This window comes from Toxorhynchites rutilus, chromosome 3 (assembly GCF_029784135.1).
Source record: "Toxorhynchites rutilus septentrionalis strain SRP chromosome 3, ASM2978413v1, whole genome shotgun sequence".
In the NCBI taxonomy this organism is placed as follows: Eukaryota; Metazoa; Arthropoda; class Insecta; order Diptera; family Culicidae; genus Toxorhynchites; species Toxorhynchites rutilus.
In genome coordinates this window covers 309,577,636-309,595,073 of record NC_073746.1, presented here as the reverse complement: position 1 = coordinate 309,595,073, position 17,438 = coordinate 309,577,636, and the positions used below count along the sequence as shown (strand labels likewise).

Below are 17,438 nucleotides of genomic sequence, written 5' to 3'. Positions count from 1 at the left end.
GAAATAATTTATATGGCAGAACAACGTATGCCGGGTCAGCTAGTCTCTATATAGAAAGGTTCTACAGGAACGTTCTAGGAATCAAATGAAAGCTGTTTGATAAGATAAAAGATAAAAGATAAAATAAGACAAAAAAAAATCTGATCCTCTAATGTTTTTGTTGAGTGTATATAAAAGTTTCGACAGATGGAAGCCGAAAGGAGCGAACTCGTTTTAAACGTCCACGTCGAAAATCGCACTGAATCACATTCTGAAGATGAATAATCGTTGAAATAAGCTAAATCAAAGAATAATTGAAGTAAACTGAAAAAAATTGTGAAAGAAACAAACAATAGCAATGAGCAATGTGCAAGAGTTGAACAAAAAAAATTAGCAAAAAATCTCTTTTGGATTATTGTGATATTTTGTTGCTAGCAAATTTTCCTCATGCTAGCATTTCGCTAATATCAATCACTGACTTGACTTTGTCTTCCCCATTTTGTAGAAGTTATCAAATTTCGTCGGGAATTTTTTCTTCCAATAACATTACCAGTATATGCGTGCACCCGTGGCCGAGTGGTTAGCGTCTCACATTATCATGCCGGGTGTTCGGGTTCGATTCCCGTTCTGGTTGGGGGATTTTTCATCAAAGAAATTTCCTTCGACTTGCACTGTGGTCACGCGTATTCTAGAGCTTGCCCCTCGGAATACATTCAAGGCGTGTTATTTGGCTTAAGAAATCTCAACTAAATATTAATACATGACGCTAATTAATGCATACGTTGAGACGGCAAAAGTTCCACGGGGAATGTTAACGCCAGTCAAGAAGAAGAAGAACATTACCAGTATCACACGATTGTCGCTTTTTCTCCGAATGTGAGAAATGATTTATTAGCCTAATGGGTTTATTTTCACTGACTTTTCTCGTTTCCCCCCCTTTTTTTTCACAGTCAGAGGATGTCGACCGGGAAAGGCGGTGCCCATGTCAGAGGAGGAAATCCGAGGTCTGTGTCTGAAATCACGTGAAATTTTTCTGCAGCAGCCGATTCTGCTCGAACTGGAGGCCCCACTGAAGATTTGTGGTGAGTGTGATTATCAAGCGAGAATAATTCATATCGTGTATTTACATGTTTTTTTTTCTCTCTCTCTCTCTCTCTCTCTCTCTCCAATATTTTAGGTGACATCCACGGCCAATACACAGATCTACTGCGTCTGTTCGAGTACGGGGGCTTCCCGCCGGAGGCCAACTATCTGTTCCTGGGCGATTACGTGGACCGGGGCAAGCAGTCGCTGGAGACGATCTGTCTGCTGTTGGCTTACAAAATCAAATACCCGGAGAACTTTTTCCTGCTGCGGGGCAATCACGAGTGTGCCAGTATTAATAGGATATATGGTACGTCTGCTGCTTAGTCTGCCCAGTCGTAGCTGTTGGGCTTGCTTTGAATTGCGGGCGGGACGTTTAATTATTGTTTGCATTCACTTGTAGGATTTTATGACGAGTGCAAACGGAGGTACAATGTTAAGCTGTGGAAAACATTCACCGACTGCTTTAACTGCTTACCGATTGCGGCCATCATAGACGAGAAGATATTCTGCTGCCACGGCGGGCTGAGTCCCGATTTGAATGTAAGTTTTTGTTGGATGCATTGATATGGCGAACTAAATTTGTAAGGTTTTGTAAGGGTGATTTCCTTCACCTCACTTTTTTTGCTTTGTTTAACCAGTGGAAGTTTGTCATGTTGACCGATAGATTTGTCACTCTCGTGCTTTTCGTGAAGTGATGTTGAGTTCACTCTATGAAGGCCTTTAATCGATGCAGGCACCATCAATCATGACCGAGAGTAACGCTTTATTGCAACGATCTAAAATTGTCTCTCTGTCTTGATCATGTAGTTTGAAAAATTACTCCCTCCATTGTATTTTTGCGCGCTATAATATAGTCCTTGACAGTGTTTTGTTTGGTTAAGTCGTTCGTGAGTTATAGTGTCGCAAATATGGAGCAAAATAAAGAGAAAATCCGACATATTTTACAGTACTACTATGACAAAGGCAAAAATGCATCTCAAGCTGTCAATAAAATTTGTGCAGTTTATGGACCCGATACAGTTTCCATTTCCACCGCACAACGATGGTTTCAACGTTTTCGTTCTGATGTAGAGGTCGTCGAAGATGCGCCACGCTCCGGAAGGCCTGTCGTCGAAAATTGCGACAAAATCGCTGAATTAGCCAAGAAAGACCGGCATAGTAGCAGCCGTAGCATCGGCCAAGAGCTGGGGATAAGTCATCAAACTGTTATTAACCATTTGAAGAAGCTTGGATTCACAAAGAAGCTCGATGTATGGGTGCCACACACGTTGACGCAAAAAAACATCTTTGACCGTATCGACGCATGTGAATCGCTGCTGAATCGCAACAAAATCGACCCGTTTCTGAAGTGGATGGTGACTGGCGATGAAAAGTGGGTCACTTACGACAACGTGAAGCGCAAACGGTCGTGGTCGAAGCCCGCTGAAGCGGTTCAGACGGTGGCCAAGCCCTCATTAACGGCCAGGAAAGTTCTGCTGTGTGTTTGGTGGGATTGTCAAGGAATAATCTATCATGAGCTGCTTCCCTATGGCCAAACGCTCAATTCTGACCTGTACTGCCAACAACTGGACTGCTTGAAGGTAGCACTCATGAATAAGAGGCCATCTTTGATAAACAGAGGCCGCATTATCTTCCATCAGGACAACGCCAGGCCACACACTTCTTTGGTGACGCGCCAGAAGCTCCGGGAGCTCGGATGGGAGGTTCTTTTGCATCCGCCGTATAGTCCGGACCTTGCACCAAGTGACTACCACCTGTTTTTGTCCATGGCGAACGAGTTAGGTAGTCAGAAGTTAGCGACAAAAGAGGCCTGTGAAAATTGGCTATCCGAGTTTTTTGCCAATAAGGAAGCGAGCTTCTAAAACAGGGGTATTATGAAGTTGGCATCTCGTTGGGAACAAGTCATCGAACAAAACGGCGCATATTTGACTTAAAACAGATGATTGTAACTAATTTTATGAACAAATTAAAATTCAAAAAAAATACCGCAGCACTTTTTTGACAGCCTAATATATCACAATCCGGCTTTATAACACAAACATGTAAAATACAGTCATTCGAAACTCGTCCAAATTCCGACTCAAATGACTGCAATGGTTTTGCCAATCACGGTGATTATTTAACCATCCCTGTGTTCAGTATACATTTCCACAAATTATGCAATAGGTGCTCTAAAATTTCGTGACAATTTGAAGCGCATCAATTTGAAATATTCCATACTTGGTGTATTTTCTCAGAGTATATTCTAGAGTACACCTTGCACTCAAAATAAACATACGTAAAGCCATACAACTACAGCAATACGTGTCATCGTGTTTGACCATACCAAACAGCACTGACATGACCAGTCTATATTTTCCGTTTGATTGATTTTTTTTTGTATTCTTCCGAAAGGTGCGTCTGGGTTCAATCCTTGTTGAGCTCATGTGATATCGTTCTACCCTACTTATGAATTATTTCCCGTTAGTTCACTAACGCAAAGTCGCTCTGCGAGATCTTTCGGTTTATTGTGATTCGTTCAACAATCCTTTAAGTTCCACATCTTCGTGCCATTCACACGATTTTCCGGAAAATGTTGGATTTGATGATCGAAATTTGGTCAGACATGAAATTTGGAAAATCTGATTTTTTTTCGATGTCAAATGACTTAATAATGCATAAAACGTCGAAATCTTGTGTCACCTATTTAAACTACCCCTAGAAAGGAAGAAACTTTCAATACTTTGCTATATACAATACAATTTTTTTGACGTAGAACTACGTCTTTTAGAAAGAGTGCCAAATCAGAAAACAGGTCACGTTTTCATGAAATAAAGTTCACGTTAATAACTATTCTCACTGTGAACGAATTATCATGATTTGCATACCAATCGGATCGGAAATTATCTAAGATTTGTTTGATATGCTATACATTACAATTCGCTAATCTCTAAACGGTTTAAATTCATGAAAACTTGAAGAACTTTCTTTTTTCCCATACATTTGTTCTGCCGATTTGTGTGCTAACCCTACCCGTGTTTCGAATGCTTATAACTCGAACATTTCTTAACAGATCGGAATGATGTTTGCATCAATTAATAGGAAATATTTCTACGCGTCTACCACAATTAATAAAATGTTATTTTTCATAAGATGAACAATTGAATAACTGTTAAATGTCAAGCGTTATCTAAACGCCTTGACTGCCAAGTTTCGATTGGCCCGATTTACGGTTTTCCTTCAAAATCACTTCAAAATCACTGTGCCTGGGGGAATCTGCTTTGTCAAAACATGCAAGTCAGGGGTATTTTTTCCCACTGAGCTGTGTTTCCCTAACACGGACTTCAAAACTGTGTGTCTGGGGGAATCCGCTTTGCACAGAGACGAACCAGCCTACGGCTGAAAGTCTCTTAAATAATGACAAAAAAAATATCCGCTTTGCAAATACATGCAAGTCGGGGGTATTTTTTGGTGTTGAGTACTTTTGCACTCGGTTGTCGTGCAGACCGAAATATGTTTCCCTAAAACGTACTTTAAAACTGAGAAGCCTGGAAAAATCGTCATTTCAGATACTAGAGGTGAATGAACTTTCGCGGTTCGAGATCTACGTAAACATGAGATGTGCAATAATTTCAGAGGGAAAATACAATGATCGTTTGATAATTCTTCCGTTTACATATTTCTGTAGTCCTAGGCATCATATCAAACGTAAAATACGTTCATCAAATTTATCTGTAACCAAGAACATAATCTATTACAAAAATTTCGATGCATTCTAAAAAAATGGGTGGATTATATCTATGATATAACCGCAAAGTTGACGTGGGCCTACCTTAGCTGAGCAATCATTTGTTTGAGTGAAAATATTGAACAAATGCCATGTGAGATTAATGCATCCATTGTGATAGATTATGTTCTTCGTTACAAGTAAATTTAATGACAGTCCTCTTTTATGTTCGGCCTGATGCCAAGGACAAAATATGTAAACGGAAGAATTATCAAACGATTATTTTATTTTACATTTCCCTCTGAAGTTTGCATCTCTCAAGTGTACGTACTTCTCGAACCGCGAATTTGCTTGAAACATGAAAGTTCATTCGCCTTTAGTGCCTGCACGATTTTCCCTGGTTCCTAAGTTTAGAAGGTCGTGGTAGGGAAACATATTCTAGTCTGCACAAAGGCAAGCGAGTACAGGAGAACTCGCAGGTTGCATAAAGCCGATTTTCCCAGAAAGCTTGGATTTGACGTCAGTGGTAAGGAAACACATTTCAACTGGAACAAAAATACCCCCGACTTTCATATATCTGTAATGCCAATTTCTCCACGCTCCATGGATTTAAAGTCTGTTTTAGGGAAACACATTTCAGTCGGAACAAAAATACCCCCGACTTGCATGAATTTTCAATGACGAATTCCTCCAGGCCCCTTGGTATTGAAATCTCTTTTTTTTTTTTTTTTTTTTATCTGTATTATAGTGACTTTCAACTCATTTGGCTGGTTCGTCACTTTTACTTCCATTTCTGGAAGAATGTCGGGAGTGAGAATTGAACTCGTGACCTTTAGCGTGAGAGGCATGGATGTTACCACTACGCCAGATCGCCTCCACATTGAAATCTCTGTTAGGGAACACATTTCGGTTGGAACAAAAGCTCCCCCTACTTTCATCTGTTTGCAATGCCGATTTCTCCAACGCTGCTTGGCTTTGAAGTCTGTGTTAGGAAACATTTTTTGGCAAAAACAAAAGTCCCCCTACTTTCATGTATTTGCATTGCCGATTTCCCCAAGGCTGCTTGGTTTTGATGGCTGTGTTGGGGCAACCGTATATCGGGCGAATCAAAACGAGGCAGTTAGGGCGTTTAGATAACGCTTAACATTTTACAGTTATTCAATTGTTTATCTGATGAAAAATAACATTTTATTAATTGCGATAGATGCGTACAAATAGTCCCTATCAATTCATGCAAGCATCTTTCCGATCCGGTAAGAAATGTTCGAGTTATAAGCATTCGAAATCTTTCATTTTTTCCTGCTTATTCTGTGTTTAGGTTTTCATTTTACCCTCCATATATTCCGGTTAGACGTAGTCCCACGTCAATAATATTCGAAGTGATAAACAAATGGATTGAATAATATAATTGCGTAGTTCTACGTCGAAAATATGTGGTCGTGTCCTAGATACAACCCCTTACATTATTTTTCTGGTCGTCCATCAACAGAACAGAAGAATTGGCTCGCTTCTCTGCATCTCTAATTATTCTAGGCTATCATAGCGGGAGCCTATTTGAGCGTCTGTAAATCATAAAGGTGTGGCTCAAAACGGTGTCAGTTCCCCATGTGAGGAGTACAAGCGGTGGACTCTGAACAAAGTAATGCACGATAATCCTCCGGCGACACAAGGGGATGGTACAGACCCTGCAAGCCATCTGCGAAATTGAAACACACAGGAAAATTAACAAAAAAAAAATCGAGACAGAACAATTGGACTACAGCCAAGCAAATAACACGGGCTAGAGATTGGAAACTCGATAGATGAAACTGCTAGTCTCTCAACATTCTTGCGAGTATTTGAATTGATTCGTAGCCCTGCAGAAAAGAGAAGGTTCGATGGTTCGATCGTTTCAAGGTGGTTATACCATCTAGCAGAGCTGCATCAACACACACGAACTGGGAACAGCATTCATCGTGATGGGGGAGATGCAAAAGAGTGGATATAGGCTCGTGATTAATAAATAAAAAAAATTGTGAGGTCACTTCTCCAATATTAGCATCATCAACATCCAGAGCCTTCATCCAGGTAGCACCGATGACGATGAAGAATACTTCTACACCTAGCTAGATTGTGAATACGATCGCTGCTCAAAACACGACATCAAAATCAACAACGGTGATTTGAATGCTTAGGTCGGCAAGGCGAGTAGTTCAGTGGGTACAGTGCTCATTCACGAATCAACGAAAACGGGATTAGACTTTTCGACTTCACTGCCTCCAATTACATGGGCGTACGTAGCTCCTACTTCCAGAATAGACTCCAATACCGTAACACCTGGAGGTCACCTCAGTAAACGGAAAAATTAATCGACCATGTTTGATCGATGGATGGCACTTCTCAGATATCATTAACGTCAGAACCTATCGTGGCGCTAACATTGATTCAGACCACTACACCCAAGGTTAATTTTTAGCACATTTTCTGGCATCCCGATTTATTACAATAAATGAGCTGAAAGATAACATAAAATGTTCTATTCCCAAATACATGTATATCATTTGTATAATATGTATGCTAGAGCCAATATGAGGGAGCGAAACAGGAGACATATTTAAATGAAAGCTTTTCGTATAGTTTGCCAAATACACGGCCCAGACAGAGAAAGATATTTTCCCGTTTATGTTCATTTTTATCGGCTTAGAAAACACCTTCCAACTTCATTTTATGATGAGGTGTAATATTATCACGCTTCTTTATAATAGCGCTGGCAGCTATATGGATAGCGGATAGTAACTTCGCATTCCAGCCGGCCTTAGTTCGATCATCATTGACATCGTATAGACTTTTTTTTGCACAATCCCAAATGAAAAGAGAAAAGAAAACAGAAAGAGATGTCTGCTCGCATAAATACAAACCATTTTAAAGCTTCAAAATAGCTCATCATTTGTGCATTTGACTCTCATGACCAGGAAATTGCATCTTTTCTGCCAAACATGGCATGTTTTCTGCCAACGCTAGTTTGGGTGTACCTGGTGATTGTCAAACTGCGTTCTAAACTGTGAGTCGTCAATAACAACATATGAGACAACACAATAAGAACGTGGGACGATATCGACTGAAGCTAAGGCAGCAAACACATCTATTTCGGGAGAAAATGTCGCATGGAAGAGAAATAGGGAGTGTATCGAAAAGTAGTCTTAAACATTTAACACGTTATTACACGCAAACGGGTGAACTTTTTTTTGGCGTGTAATCAGAGCACGCTTTGTTTATATGTCAATTTCGAAATACGAGTCATTTAGTCGCGTTCATAGAGTTGTTTTCGAAATGTCGCGGATTGATTTGGAAACTAAAAAGAAAATTCTGCACAATTGGTGCACCGAAAACGGTGTTACATACCACAAAATAGCAAAAAAAAATCAAAGTTTGTCCAGAAATGTTAAACGAATCGTCGCGAAGTTCTCAGCAGAAGTGGACGAAACCCCGGACTAAGTAATCCCGAATGAGACCGAAAAGTTGTAAGTTATATTCAGAAGAACAGGTCCGCATCGGTTCGTGATTTGGCCAAGAAGTTCAAAACCATTGTTGGGATGATTCAGCGGATTAAACAGAGACATGGTCTAAAGACGTTTTTTTCTTGGATGGCACTAACGTTCCCAGTGGAACTTCCGCTGTCCAAACGTAGGTATTATTGCGTCATTATATTAGCAGTCAAAATTTCATATGCCAAATAACACGCCTTGAATGTATTCTGAGTGGCAAGTGACACAGTGCAAATGGCAAGCAATTTTTTATGAAGCAATTTTATTACGTTCTTTGATGCGAGTAATTTTTTTTTAATGTAATTTTATTTTATTTAAGAACAAATCTGCGTGCGACGTAAGCACAAAACTCATACAATTTTTGTTTCAACCTCCAAACAGACATCAAAAGTAGAAATATTAAAGAAGTAAAACTATCCAGTTCAATGAATTCAAATGTTGTTCCTTGTTTTCGAACGGACATAATTTGTAGATCCATGATAGGATGCTCCGACACATGCAAGTGCTAGATTTTCATACACACATTTTTAGAACCAACGATCGAATACCGATATTTGATCCGAAATCGAACTCTGATTTCCCCATACTCCTACGTTTTTAAGTCTGTATTGGGGAAACCGTATTCCGCTGTTACTCTGGTTGCTCCTTTTGGTTGGTAGGAGAGATGGAAACTCATGTTTTCCGAAATTTCAAAGCAGTTTCTTACAGTTCAATATACTGGTTTTCGAAATAATTGGCCAAATGTTTCATAAAAATGTGTTTTTCCATGTTTTTTAATGAAATTAAAACAAGCCGAAAAGTAGAAAATTTTCATCGATGCGACATTTTGGACATGTAGTGGGGAGAATATAGACAGGTCAATAATATACGAAGCGTAGAAGTGTTTGTGCGTCCAGTAACTGAAATAAAACAAAATAAGAGAAAGCAATATAAAAAAAGAGTTGAATATTCTTCCCTTCACTTTCCATCATGCATTGGATGTGATTATCAATGTGACTGTCCTTTTCATCCCCACCAGTGCAATTATTTCAATAATTCAAATTTACCACTTATGAATGAATTTACTTTTCCGTACAAACCGAAATATAACCATCAGTGAATTCAATTTTGCAATTAAACCACTCAAAATGCTTAATATCGAAACCGCAAAAATAACATCCGTACGTGGAATCATGTTTGATTTGCGGTTTTTGTTTCCCTATTTCACTTTTGATCAGTATTCATTGTCATAGGATGGTTTGAATATTGTAGAATAGCATGTAGAAGGGGTTCTTATCAACAGAAATTTGAAATTCATAATGCAACTATACAAATCAACCACCTGTCTAACATACCCCCACTGCCGGTCAATTTAAGGAGCTCAAATCGAGCGAATCAAAACGTGGGATTTAGCGCGTTTAGATAATGCTTGACATTTCACAACTTTTAATTACTCATCTCAAGAAAAACAAAATTCTATTCATTGTGATAGATGCGTAGAAATATTTCCTATCAATTGATGCAAACGTCTTTGCAATCTAATCAAGAAATGTTCGAGTTATAAGGATTCGATTCGATTTTTTTAAATTTTTTTTCCTACGTCTTCAGTGTTTAGATTTTCATTTTCTCCTTTTTTTCATTCCTATTAAATAGCATATGGAACAAATCAGAAGAATTATGCGGCCAACTGATGTTCCCGATACTGGACTACTGTGTGACCTGCTGTGGAGCGATCCAGACAAGGATGTTAAGGTAAGATATAGGTCGTCGAGCTCTTATCAACTGAATCCACATTCGCTTCTTTATCTCTATCCATACAGGGTTGGGGAGAAAACGATCGTGGTGTCAGTTTCACGTTCGGCGTCGATGTGGTATCCAAATTTTTAGGCTTACACGATCTGGACCTGATCTGCCGAGCCCATCAAGTGGTTGAGGATGGGTATGAGTTCTTCGCGAAACGCTCGCTGGTGACCCTGTTCTCCGCACCCAACTATTGCGGCGAGTTCGATAACGCTGGAGGCATGATGTCGGTGGACGAGAATTTAATGTGTTCATTTCAGGTTGGTTCGGAATGAAAGAAAAACAAGTGCGTTCCTTGACACCTCATCAATGCAATCATGTTTTCTTTTTGTAGATTCTGAAACCATCGGAGAAGAAGGCAAAGTATCAGTACACCGGAACGAACACACAGCGACCACAGACGCCCCAGCGGAACCAGAATCAACCGCTGCCACCGAGCAAACGGAAATAATAATTTCTCTCTCTTCTGAATCGCTATCTGATCCGACGACGCAGCGGCAGCGGTGGTGGCGGCGGAAGCACCCGGAAGCAGAAATCATCATCTTCGTCAACAAACACATCTGACTCATCGTCCACGTCGACTGCCGTTCCAGCAGCCGTCCCATCTAATGTCTCATCCAATAGTAGTAGTAATAGTAGCAGTAGCAGTACCATAGGGAACCATAATCAAAAGCACCACCATCATCACCAGCAGCAGTATCATCACCACTCGGTTGCTTCCCCGGCTTTGTCCAAATATCACACCAATAAAACCAATCGTCTGAAAGTTATACGTGACGATGATTACGGTGAGCGGGCGAGGGAGGAATACACCAACGATGACGTAGACGATGACGAGGGGGAAGAGGAGGAACTAATAGTGACTATTCCTCCGCCTCCACCACCACCTCAGGTGATTGTTATGCAGCAGCAGTTCCGCTCGATGCGGCTGCATTCTCCCACGGAACCACTTCCAATGCAAGCAACGCATCAACAACAACAACAACATGCACATACAACCACCATACAGATCTTACCGAAGGTAGTAACAGTACCAATAGTGGTACCACCACCGACACCACCCCTTCCATCATCATCCTCTTCGTCCATTCTGTCCTGATCGCCATGGGTACCACAAAAACAAACCTCCCTAGCAGCTTTACAAACAGCGCCAGCTAAGAAGCAACCGGAGTTGATGGGACCAGTCGCAGCGGCAGCGGTGCATCCATCGTCGTCTTCTAGAATGCCACCGGTAGGGCTAGGTCAATCGGCTTCGTCGGTGACGTTCTCCACCTTCCGAAGGGTTCATTGATTTGGCATTTATTTCGTTACATAACCTTGAAATTTGTAATATGCGATTGGTATTTTTGAGCGAGCAGAAACCGGGACTAAACAGAGATAAGCAGAGACAAATGGATTTCTGTGAGATTCGGTTTATTAGATTTTGTTCACAGCGTTTTATTTTTTAACAGGTTGAGCCTGTCAAGCTGGAGAAGGAGATCCGGCTAGATGCCGGACAGTGAATTGTTTTTTTTTTATTTTTAGCTCAACTTGGAATTTATATGGAAAATAATAGACCGAAATATTCTGAAGTACGTACGGCGTTGTTGTTATTTGGTATCGTGGTGATGTTTTGTGCGTTTTTTCTTCCCAAGATGGATATTGATGGTAAGTTAACCGACACAGATTGAGAACCAAAACTCAAACGGTCACAAAAGCTTGGATTATCAAGGCGACATTCTCGCGTGATTAAATTATTCATTTCAATGAGGTCTCAGTTGGAATACCAAGATTTTGAGGTTTGATGGCGTCCAGCTAGAATGTTGATTCGAACAATCCGAATAACTTCTTAAGAGTGGAGGTTTTCAAAAGAGCGTAGGCTTCCGCACTGAAGATGGAACATGATGAGGGTAAGGTGGAACAGGTGCTTGTATATTCGCTGGTAATTCCGTAGCCAACCTTGCCATTGGCAACGGAACCACTAGTGAAAATTTGATGAAAGCCTTCATACCCCTCGCTACACAATCTGAGGAAATGTTGTTGGATTTTAAATGGAAGATCCCGACTTGAGCTTGATTCAGTAGGGGGAAATCTATTTTAGAAGGGTATTCAATCCAGAGTCTAGTTTTGGTTCTGGATAAGGTAGCTATGGACGGAAGGTTGAAGCTGGTCAAGGAGTGTAGTATCTGGTTGGCTCTCAGTAACAGGGGGATATCGTCGCGACCTTTGAGGATAAGCCAATGCACAGCCACACACCGTAAAGTAGAGCTTGAACGCTAGCTGGCCACACTCGGTCATCACTGCGGAAGTAGTACTTGTTTTAAACACTCCAGAGGCAACTTTGTTGTATAATGGACATAGGTTCTTATCAACATGGATACCTCTGCTAAAAAGTCCAGCACCGTAGAACATTTTGGATAGCCAGCAGTTCACGATTTGCAAGATAGATGTTCTATGGGCACAGGGAACTCTAGATGCAATCGTTCTGATTATTTAGAGGCGCTTACCCGAAGTATTTCTCACATAGTCTTTGTGGTGATTAAAGCTGAGCGTTCGATCGAGGTAAACTCCAAGCATCTTGAGAGATGTACATTCTAAAGGGTGTTCCACATCAGATTGCATCACGGAAAAAACTCTGTAGAAAATTACCTAGTTGATCGATCCTTTTCAAACTGTCAGACAGTAAAATATAACCCATTAATAAGCTTTTGGCATATTTATTTCATTCAACTTCAATACCATAACCGTATGCTCGCACTTTACGCCTCATTCCACTCTTAAGGTTCTGTTCAACATCTTGCAGTAACTTCTTCGGTAGGGAAACCTACTTTTTCTGCATGTCCTCCTCAAATTTGACCTTCTTAGGATGCTTCCGTAGTGCCTGCTTCATAATATCCCATTATTTTTCGATGTGGCTAGATTCGGACAGAAGATCGCAGGGCCTTCGTGTTGCTTCAACAGAGGAAACAGACGCTTCCGTAGACACTCCTTGAGATATATTTGCCCTTTTACAGTTCCGGTAATCACGAACGAGGCACTCCACTTGCTACATGAACAGATCGCATGCCTAATCATATATTTCTTGGCAAACTTTGAAAGTTCCTGCTTCCTTACTTCCTCCGGAATATCAGAAGAACTTGTGCTGAGCGATGGAGAACAATGGTTCAATTAAGGGGGTATCAAAAATACGCAGAGAAGTAGTGGCTTGGGGTAGAAGGAGGGATTGAGTGGCCAGGAATATTTTGGAGATTATTAATTAATTCCGGGGTTTCTTTGGTTGGATAAGAAACTTCAGTAGAGTTCTGCCTTTCTTGTGCTTTTAAAACGTTCGGTTTGGGAAAACTTTCACTAATGTGGATGTAAGACTCAGTCGTATTCATCTGCTTATTGATAATGTCGGATTCCATGTCGGTCTGGGATTGCTGTTTGATGCGTTTTTTCCTTTTCGTTCATTTTCTTTTCCAATTCTTGCAATCGTGTTGATAGTGAAGCGAAGGTTTCGGTAAGTTGTTTCATCGTTTCGCCTTTTCGACGTAGGACTACGTCTTTCATTGCTATACTGGAGTGTAAGTTCAAAGTTTTGAAAACGAGAGCGTTACGCCGGAACAACAACATTTTGAGCGATGATACTTCTTTGCCGGCTAAACGTAATGGTATGATAACTACTGCATTCGAAAGATAAAATGTCCACGCGTTATTTGTTTATTAATTATTGACCCGAAAACTTGTTTCAATAGCTTGAAAAATACTTTTGAAACAGGCTATTGAAATCACACAAATCTTTATACGAGCTGCTCGGAAATCCATTTAGTTGTGATTGCAAAGCGACGGAAAGATGGTCTCGCTCGCTCGCTCAAACACTATGTTCTTCTCTCCCAATTCCACTTCTTTTCTGCAGCCGGACCGAACGGAGTCTTTAGCGAAAAACGAAGTGTGGATGACAATTCGATACAGATTGTGTATCGTATCCCACCATATGTATAGAGAATATCCCACCATATTAAAGAAACCGTATTGTTTGATGAAAGCAGAAGACTTAGTATCATTTGTTGACGAATGCCGAATGGTCGATGATTCCAACTGGCGGGAAGGGAGTATTATTTGCGCAGGGTATTTTCGAGAAGAATTCGATTCCTCCTTTGAGCGTTCATGACACTTCTCCAGCTAAGCGAAGTGAAAGTGTAATCACTTTATTCGAAAGATGAAATGCCAAAGATTTATATGCTAATTAATTATTGTCCCGAAAACCTATTTCAGTAGTTTGAAAATTGTTCCGAAAATAGGCTATTGAGATCATGAAAATCGATATATAAGCTTGTGCCCGTTCGGAAATCAAGAACGTTGTTCGATATTTGCTGAAGCGGACACGGTTTGCTGAGGAGCGTCGAACGATAATGAAGTGGCAGGTGGAGGAAAAATTTGGATTGAGTCGTCCCCAAGGGTCCTTCTCAGGGCTAGAGACGAATGAACTGCAAACGTTCAAAATCTCTATGATCCAACAAGAAGAAAAAAAGGATGAAATCCATTTTGTTGTGCTTGCGAAGTGACATGAGAATGGTCTCGCTAGCTCAACAAACACTATGCTCTTCTATCTCAATCTTTTCTGCCATCGGACTGAACGGAGCCTCATATTTGGTGAAAGCAGCAGTCCTATTAACGAATGCTCACGAATGCTGCTATCGATCGATGATTCCAAATGTCGGGGTATTATTTGCGCTGGGTATTTTCGAGGAGAAATCGACTCCTTCTTTGAGCGTTAATAATTCTTTTCTGGCTAAACGAAGTGGTTTGACAATCTTTTTATTCGAAAGATGAAATGTCTAAGAGCTATATGCTTGTTACTTATTGATTGATAAGCCAACGGTAGTCCTACGTCTACCTTGCGATTATATCACCGATATAACCCGCTTCTAGTTTTGTTTAAGCTGTTCTAATTCTGGTCAGGTTTCACGAGGGGTGACCAAACGTCGTTGTATCTGGCTAATGACCGCGTAGGAACCAGTTCCTGCCTTCAACTGTTTCGTTGTTTTATGATGGGAAAATTCTTTTTGTAAAGCAAAGACGGACGGAGCTCCTTCTCTATCACGTTTTTTGGGAAAGTTCGGCTTGTTGAGCTCTGCTTGTCGTTGCAGTGCATGCAGAATGGATCTGCACTACGAACACCATCCAAGTTGTGTACTTCCAAACAATTGCAGCATTTAGGCAGTTGATTTGGGCAGTGCAATTTAGTGTTCAGTTCAGGACTTTAACCAGATGGTCATTCGTCCCTGTGCAATTTACGGTCCTATGTCCCAGACCGGACCAGATGCCACCTCCGAACTAACACCAGATATCACTATAAGTTTGCTCTGGGAGCAATCGAAATTGTGACTAAATTACACACATACATACGCTTGGGCAAACTTCAAACGTGTTTAGTCTGTTAAGGATTAATTGAATCACCCTATAATTTGTATAACAGTTTATGTGAGAAACGTTATAGCGTGCATACTATCTTACGCTACTCTCACCACTCACTCACTCAGATCAAGTTAGCGGAAGAGTAGGAATAGGCTTTCCTGTGAGTTCGGGTTAGTGATCGGATTCTGTGCGTACTATATAACGCGTATACAGTAGCCAGCTCAGCCTCACTTAAATAAAGATCATATCCAAGAGTACATCTTATCGCGAATAAAATCATACCTTTTATAAATGGCCATTTCGAATACCGAGCCAATCTAGTTTAATTTCGTACATAGTCTTTACCAAACAGGGTGAATAAAACATCAACCACGGAAAAACACAGAATGGCAGAAAGACAGTTGTATCGCAGTAATTTCAGCCGAATAACTGTTGCTTTCGTGACAACGGTCAAAAAACGAATCTGAAAAGAGAAAGAGTTGAGCGATGTCCCCTCTTATCAAGTTCGGCTGTCAGATGGCAAATCTCCGGCTAAATGTACGTTGCTCGTCAGGGTGGACCTCCAAACCTGTATCAACTCTAAAGCTATATGATTTCGCCGTAACTTTGACCTGATGTCATTCAATTGTTTTTCAACAAAAAAAAAAATCAAAAAAAAACCATTGTATCTCGAATCCCGGGTGTCTGTTTCGAACGCTCACTCATCGCTTGATCTTGGTAATGTTAGAAATCGCGGAAACAAATCATTCACGCATCCATGCATTTGGCAATATAGTTTGTGTACAACCCTTCTGGAGTGCGCGCTAATGTTAGAAATCGGATCGCCCGGAGGGCAAGAGAGACTGAAGCTGTCGAACATTGTGTTGTTAACGAGAAGAAACCTGTATTTATCAAATAAAACATATGACTCTGTTACTGATGTAAAACAAAACAAAACAAAACAAAAACAGTGATGATAATCATGTTTTTATATACAAATTCAAACATTAAACACGTGTGAAATGTGCATTCACACGAGAAAAGAAAATATATAGCAATGTTATAAAACTGTAAGTTCTGAGCTTGAAGAACGCTTGCGTTGGTCGTTGGATGAAAGGCTGTGGGAAGCCAATTGACGCGTGTAGAATATGGATCGAAGAGAGGGAATATTTCCTCCCATCCGGAATCGACGCGGAGAGAAAAGGGATGTTGATAGCAAGGCACACAAAACAAATCAAGCTAACAAATATCAATGTATAATGTGACAAATAAAACTACCGTAGGGTTCGATGGGGAAGCAGATGAAAACAGAGAACAAAATAGCAAACAATAAATACGTAGAACAAAATAATCAAACAAACATACCAAGTAATATCGAACTATGGAGGCAAAGGAGAATGACGACAAAACAAAAAAGATGTAGAGTGATGATTATAAATCCATGTATTTAATACCGAACGCGCCATCATTAACATGAATGTAGTTGCAAGTCCTGTTGAAGCAAACTCAGAAACGATGCTGACCAGAAGACGAGAGGGGTTTTTAAAACGTTTCAATGCGAAGACTTTCTGTTAATTCACGTAAGAAAATCAAACCGTTGGTCATTTTTATCACCCACACTAAATTTACCAAAAACAAAACTGATGAAATGATTGCCTTCTTGATGTAGCTGTAGAGGAAAGGGATAATGATTCAAAATCGAACCACCAACCTCTCTGGTTTGGTTCAACCTACTAACTTAAGATGACCTTAACCGTGAGAGAAGCACTGTTTTTAAAACAAAATTCACTTTGTCACGCATTTATAATTCGCCTTCCGTGATTTCGTGAATTTCCGTGAACTTTTTCGTAGACCCACAAATACACACACACACACTAACAAGCACGTCAGCTCGAAATCCCACTTTTGCGAAAGGCTGTGAATCACGTTTTTGAAGAAGTAGAAAAATCAGAGCTAATCAAAATCCGGAGTCGTGTTTTCTTCATCAACGTCATTACCAGTTTTAA

At 40.4% G+C, this 17,438-nt stretch overlaps 1 protein-coding gene across 8 annotated transcripts in view; it reads left to right on the top strand.

Annotated features, from left to right (window-relative positions):
* LOC129780450 (serine/threonine-protein phosphatase PP1-beta catalytic subunit) overlaps positions 1-17,438 on the top strand; it is a 179,503-nt gene extending 162,065 nt beyond the window's left edge. For all 8 annotated transcript variants that reach the window (XM_055788745.1, XM_055788743.1, XM_055788741.1 and 5 more), the window contains 6 exons: positions 930-1,061; positions 1,157-1,372; positions 1,466-1,605; positions 9,928-10,026; positions 10,095-10,334; positions 10,409-17,438. In XM_055788745.1, the coding sequence (XP_055644720.1) occupies positions 930-1,061; positions 1,157-1,372; positions 1,466-1,605; positions 9,928-10,026; positions 10,095-10,334; positions 10,409-10,525 (944 nt within the window). In that variant the 3' untranslated portion in view covers positions 10,526-17,438. The remainder of the gene's footprint in view (positions 1-929; positions 1,062-1,156; positions 1,373-1,465; positions 1,606-9,927; positions 10,027-10,094; positions 10,335-10,408) is intronic.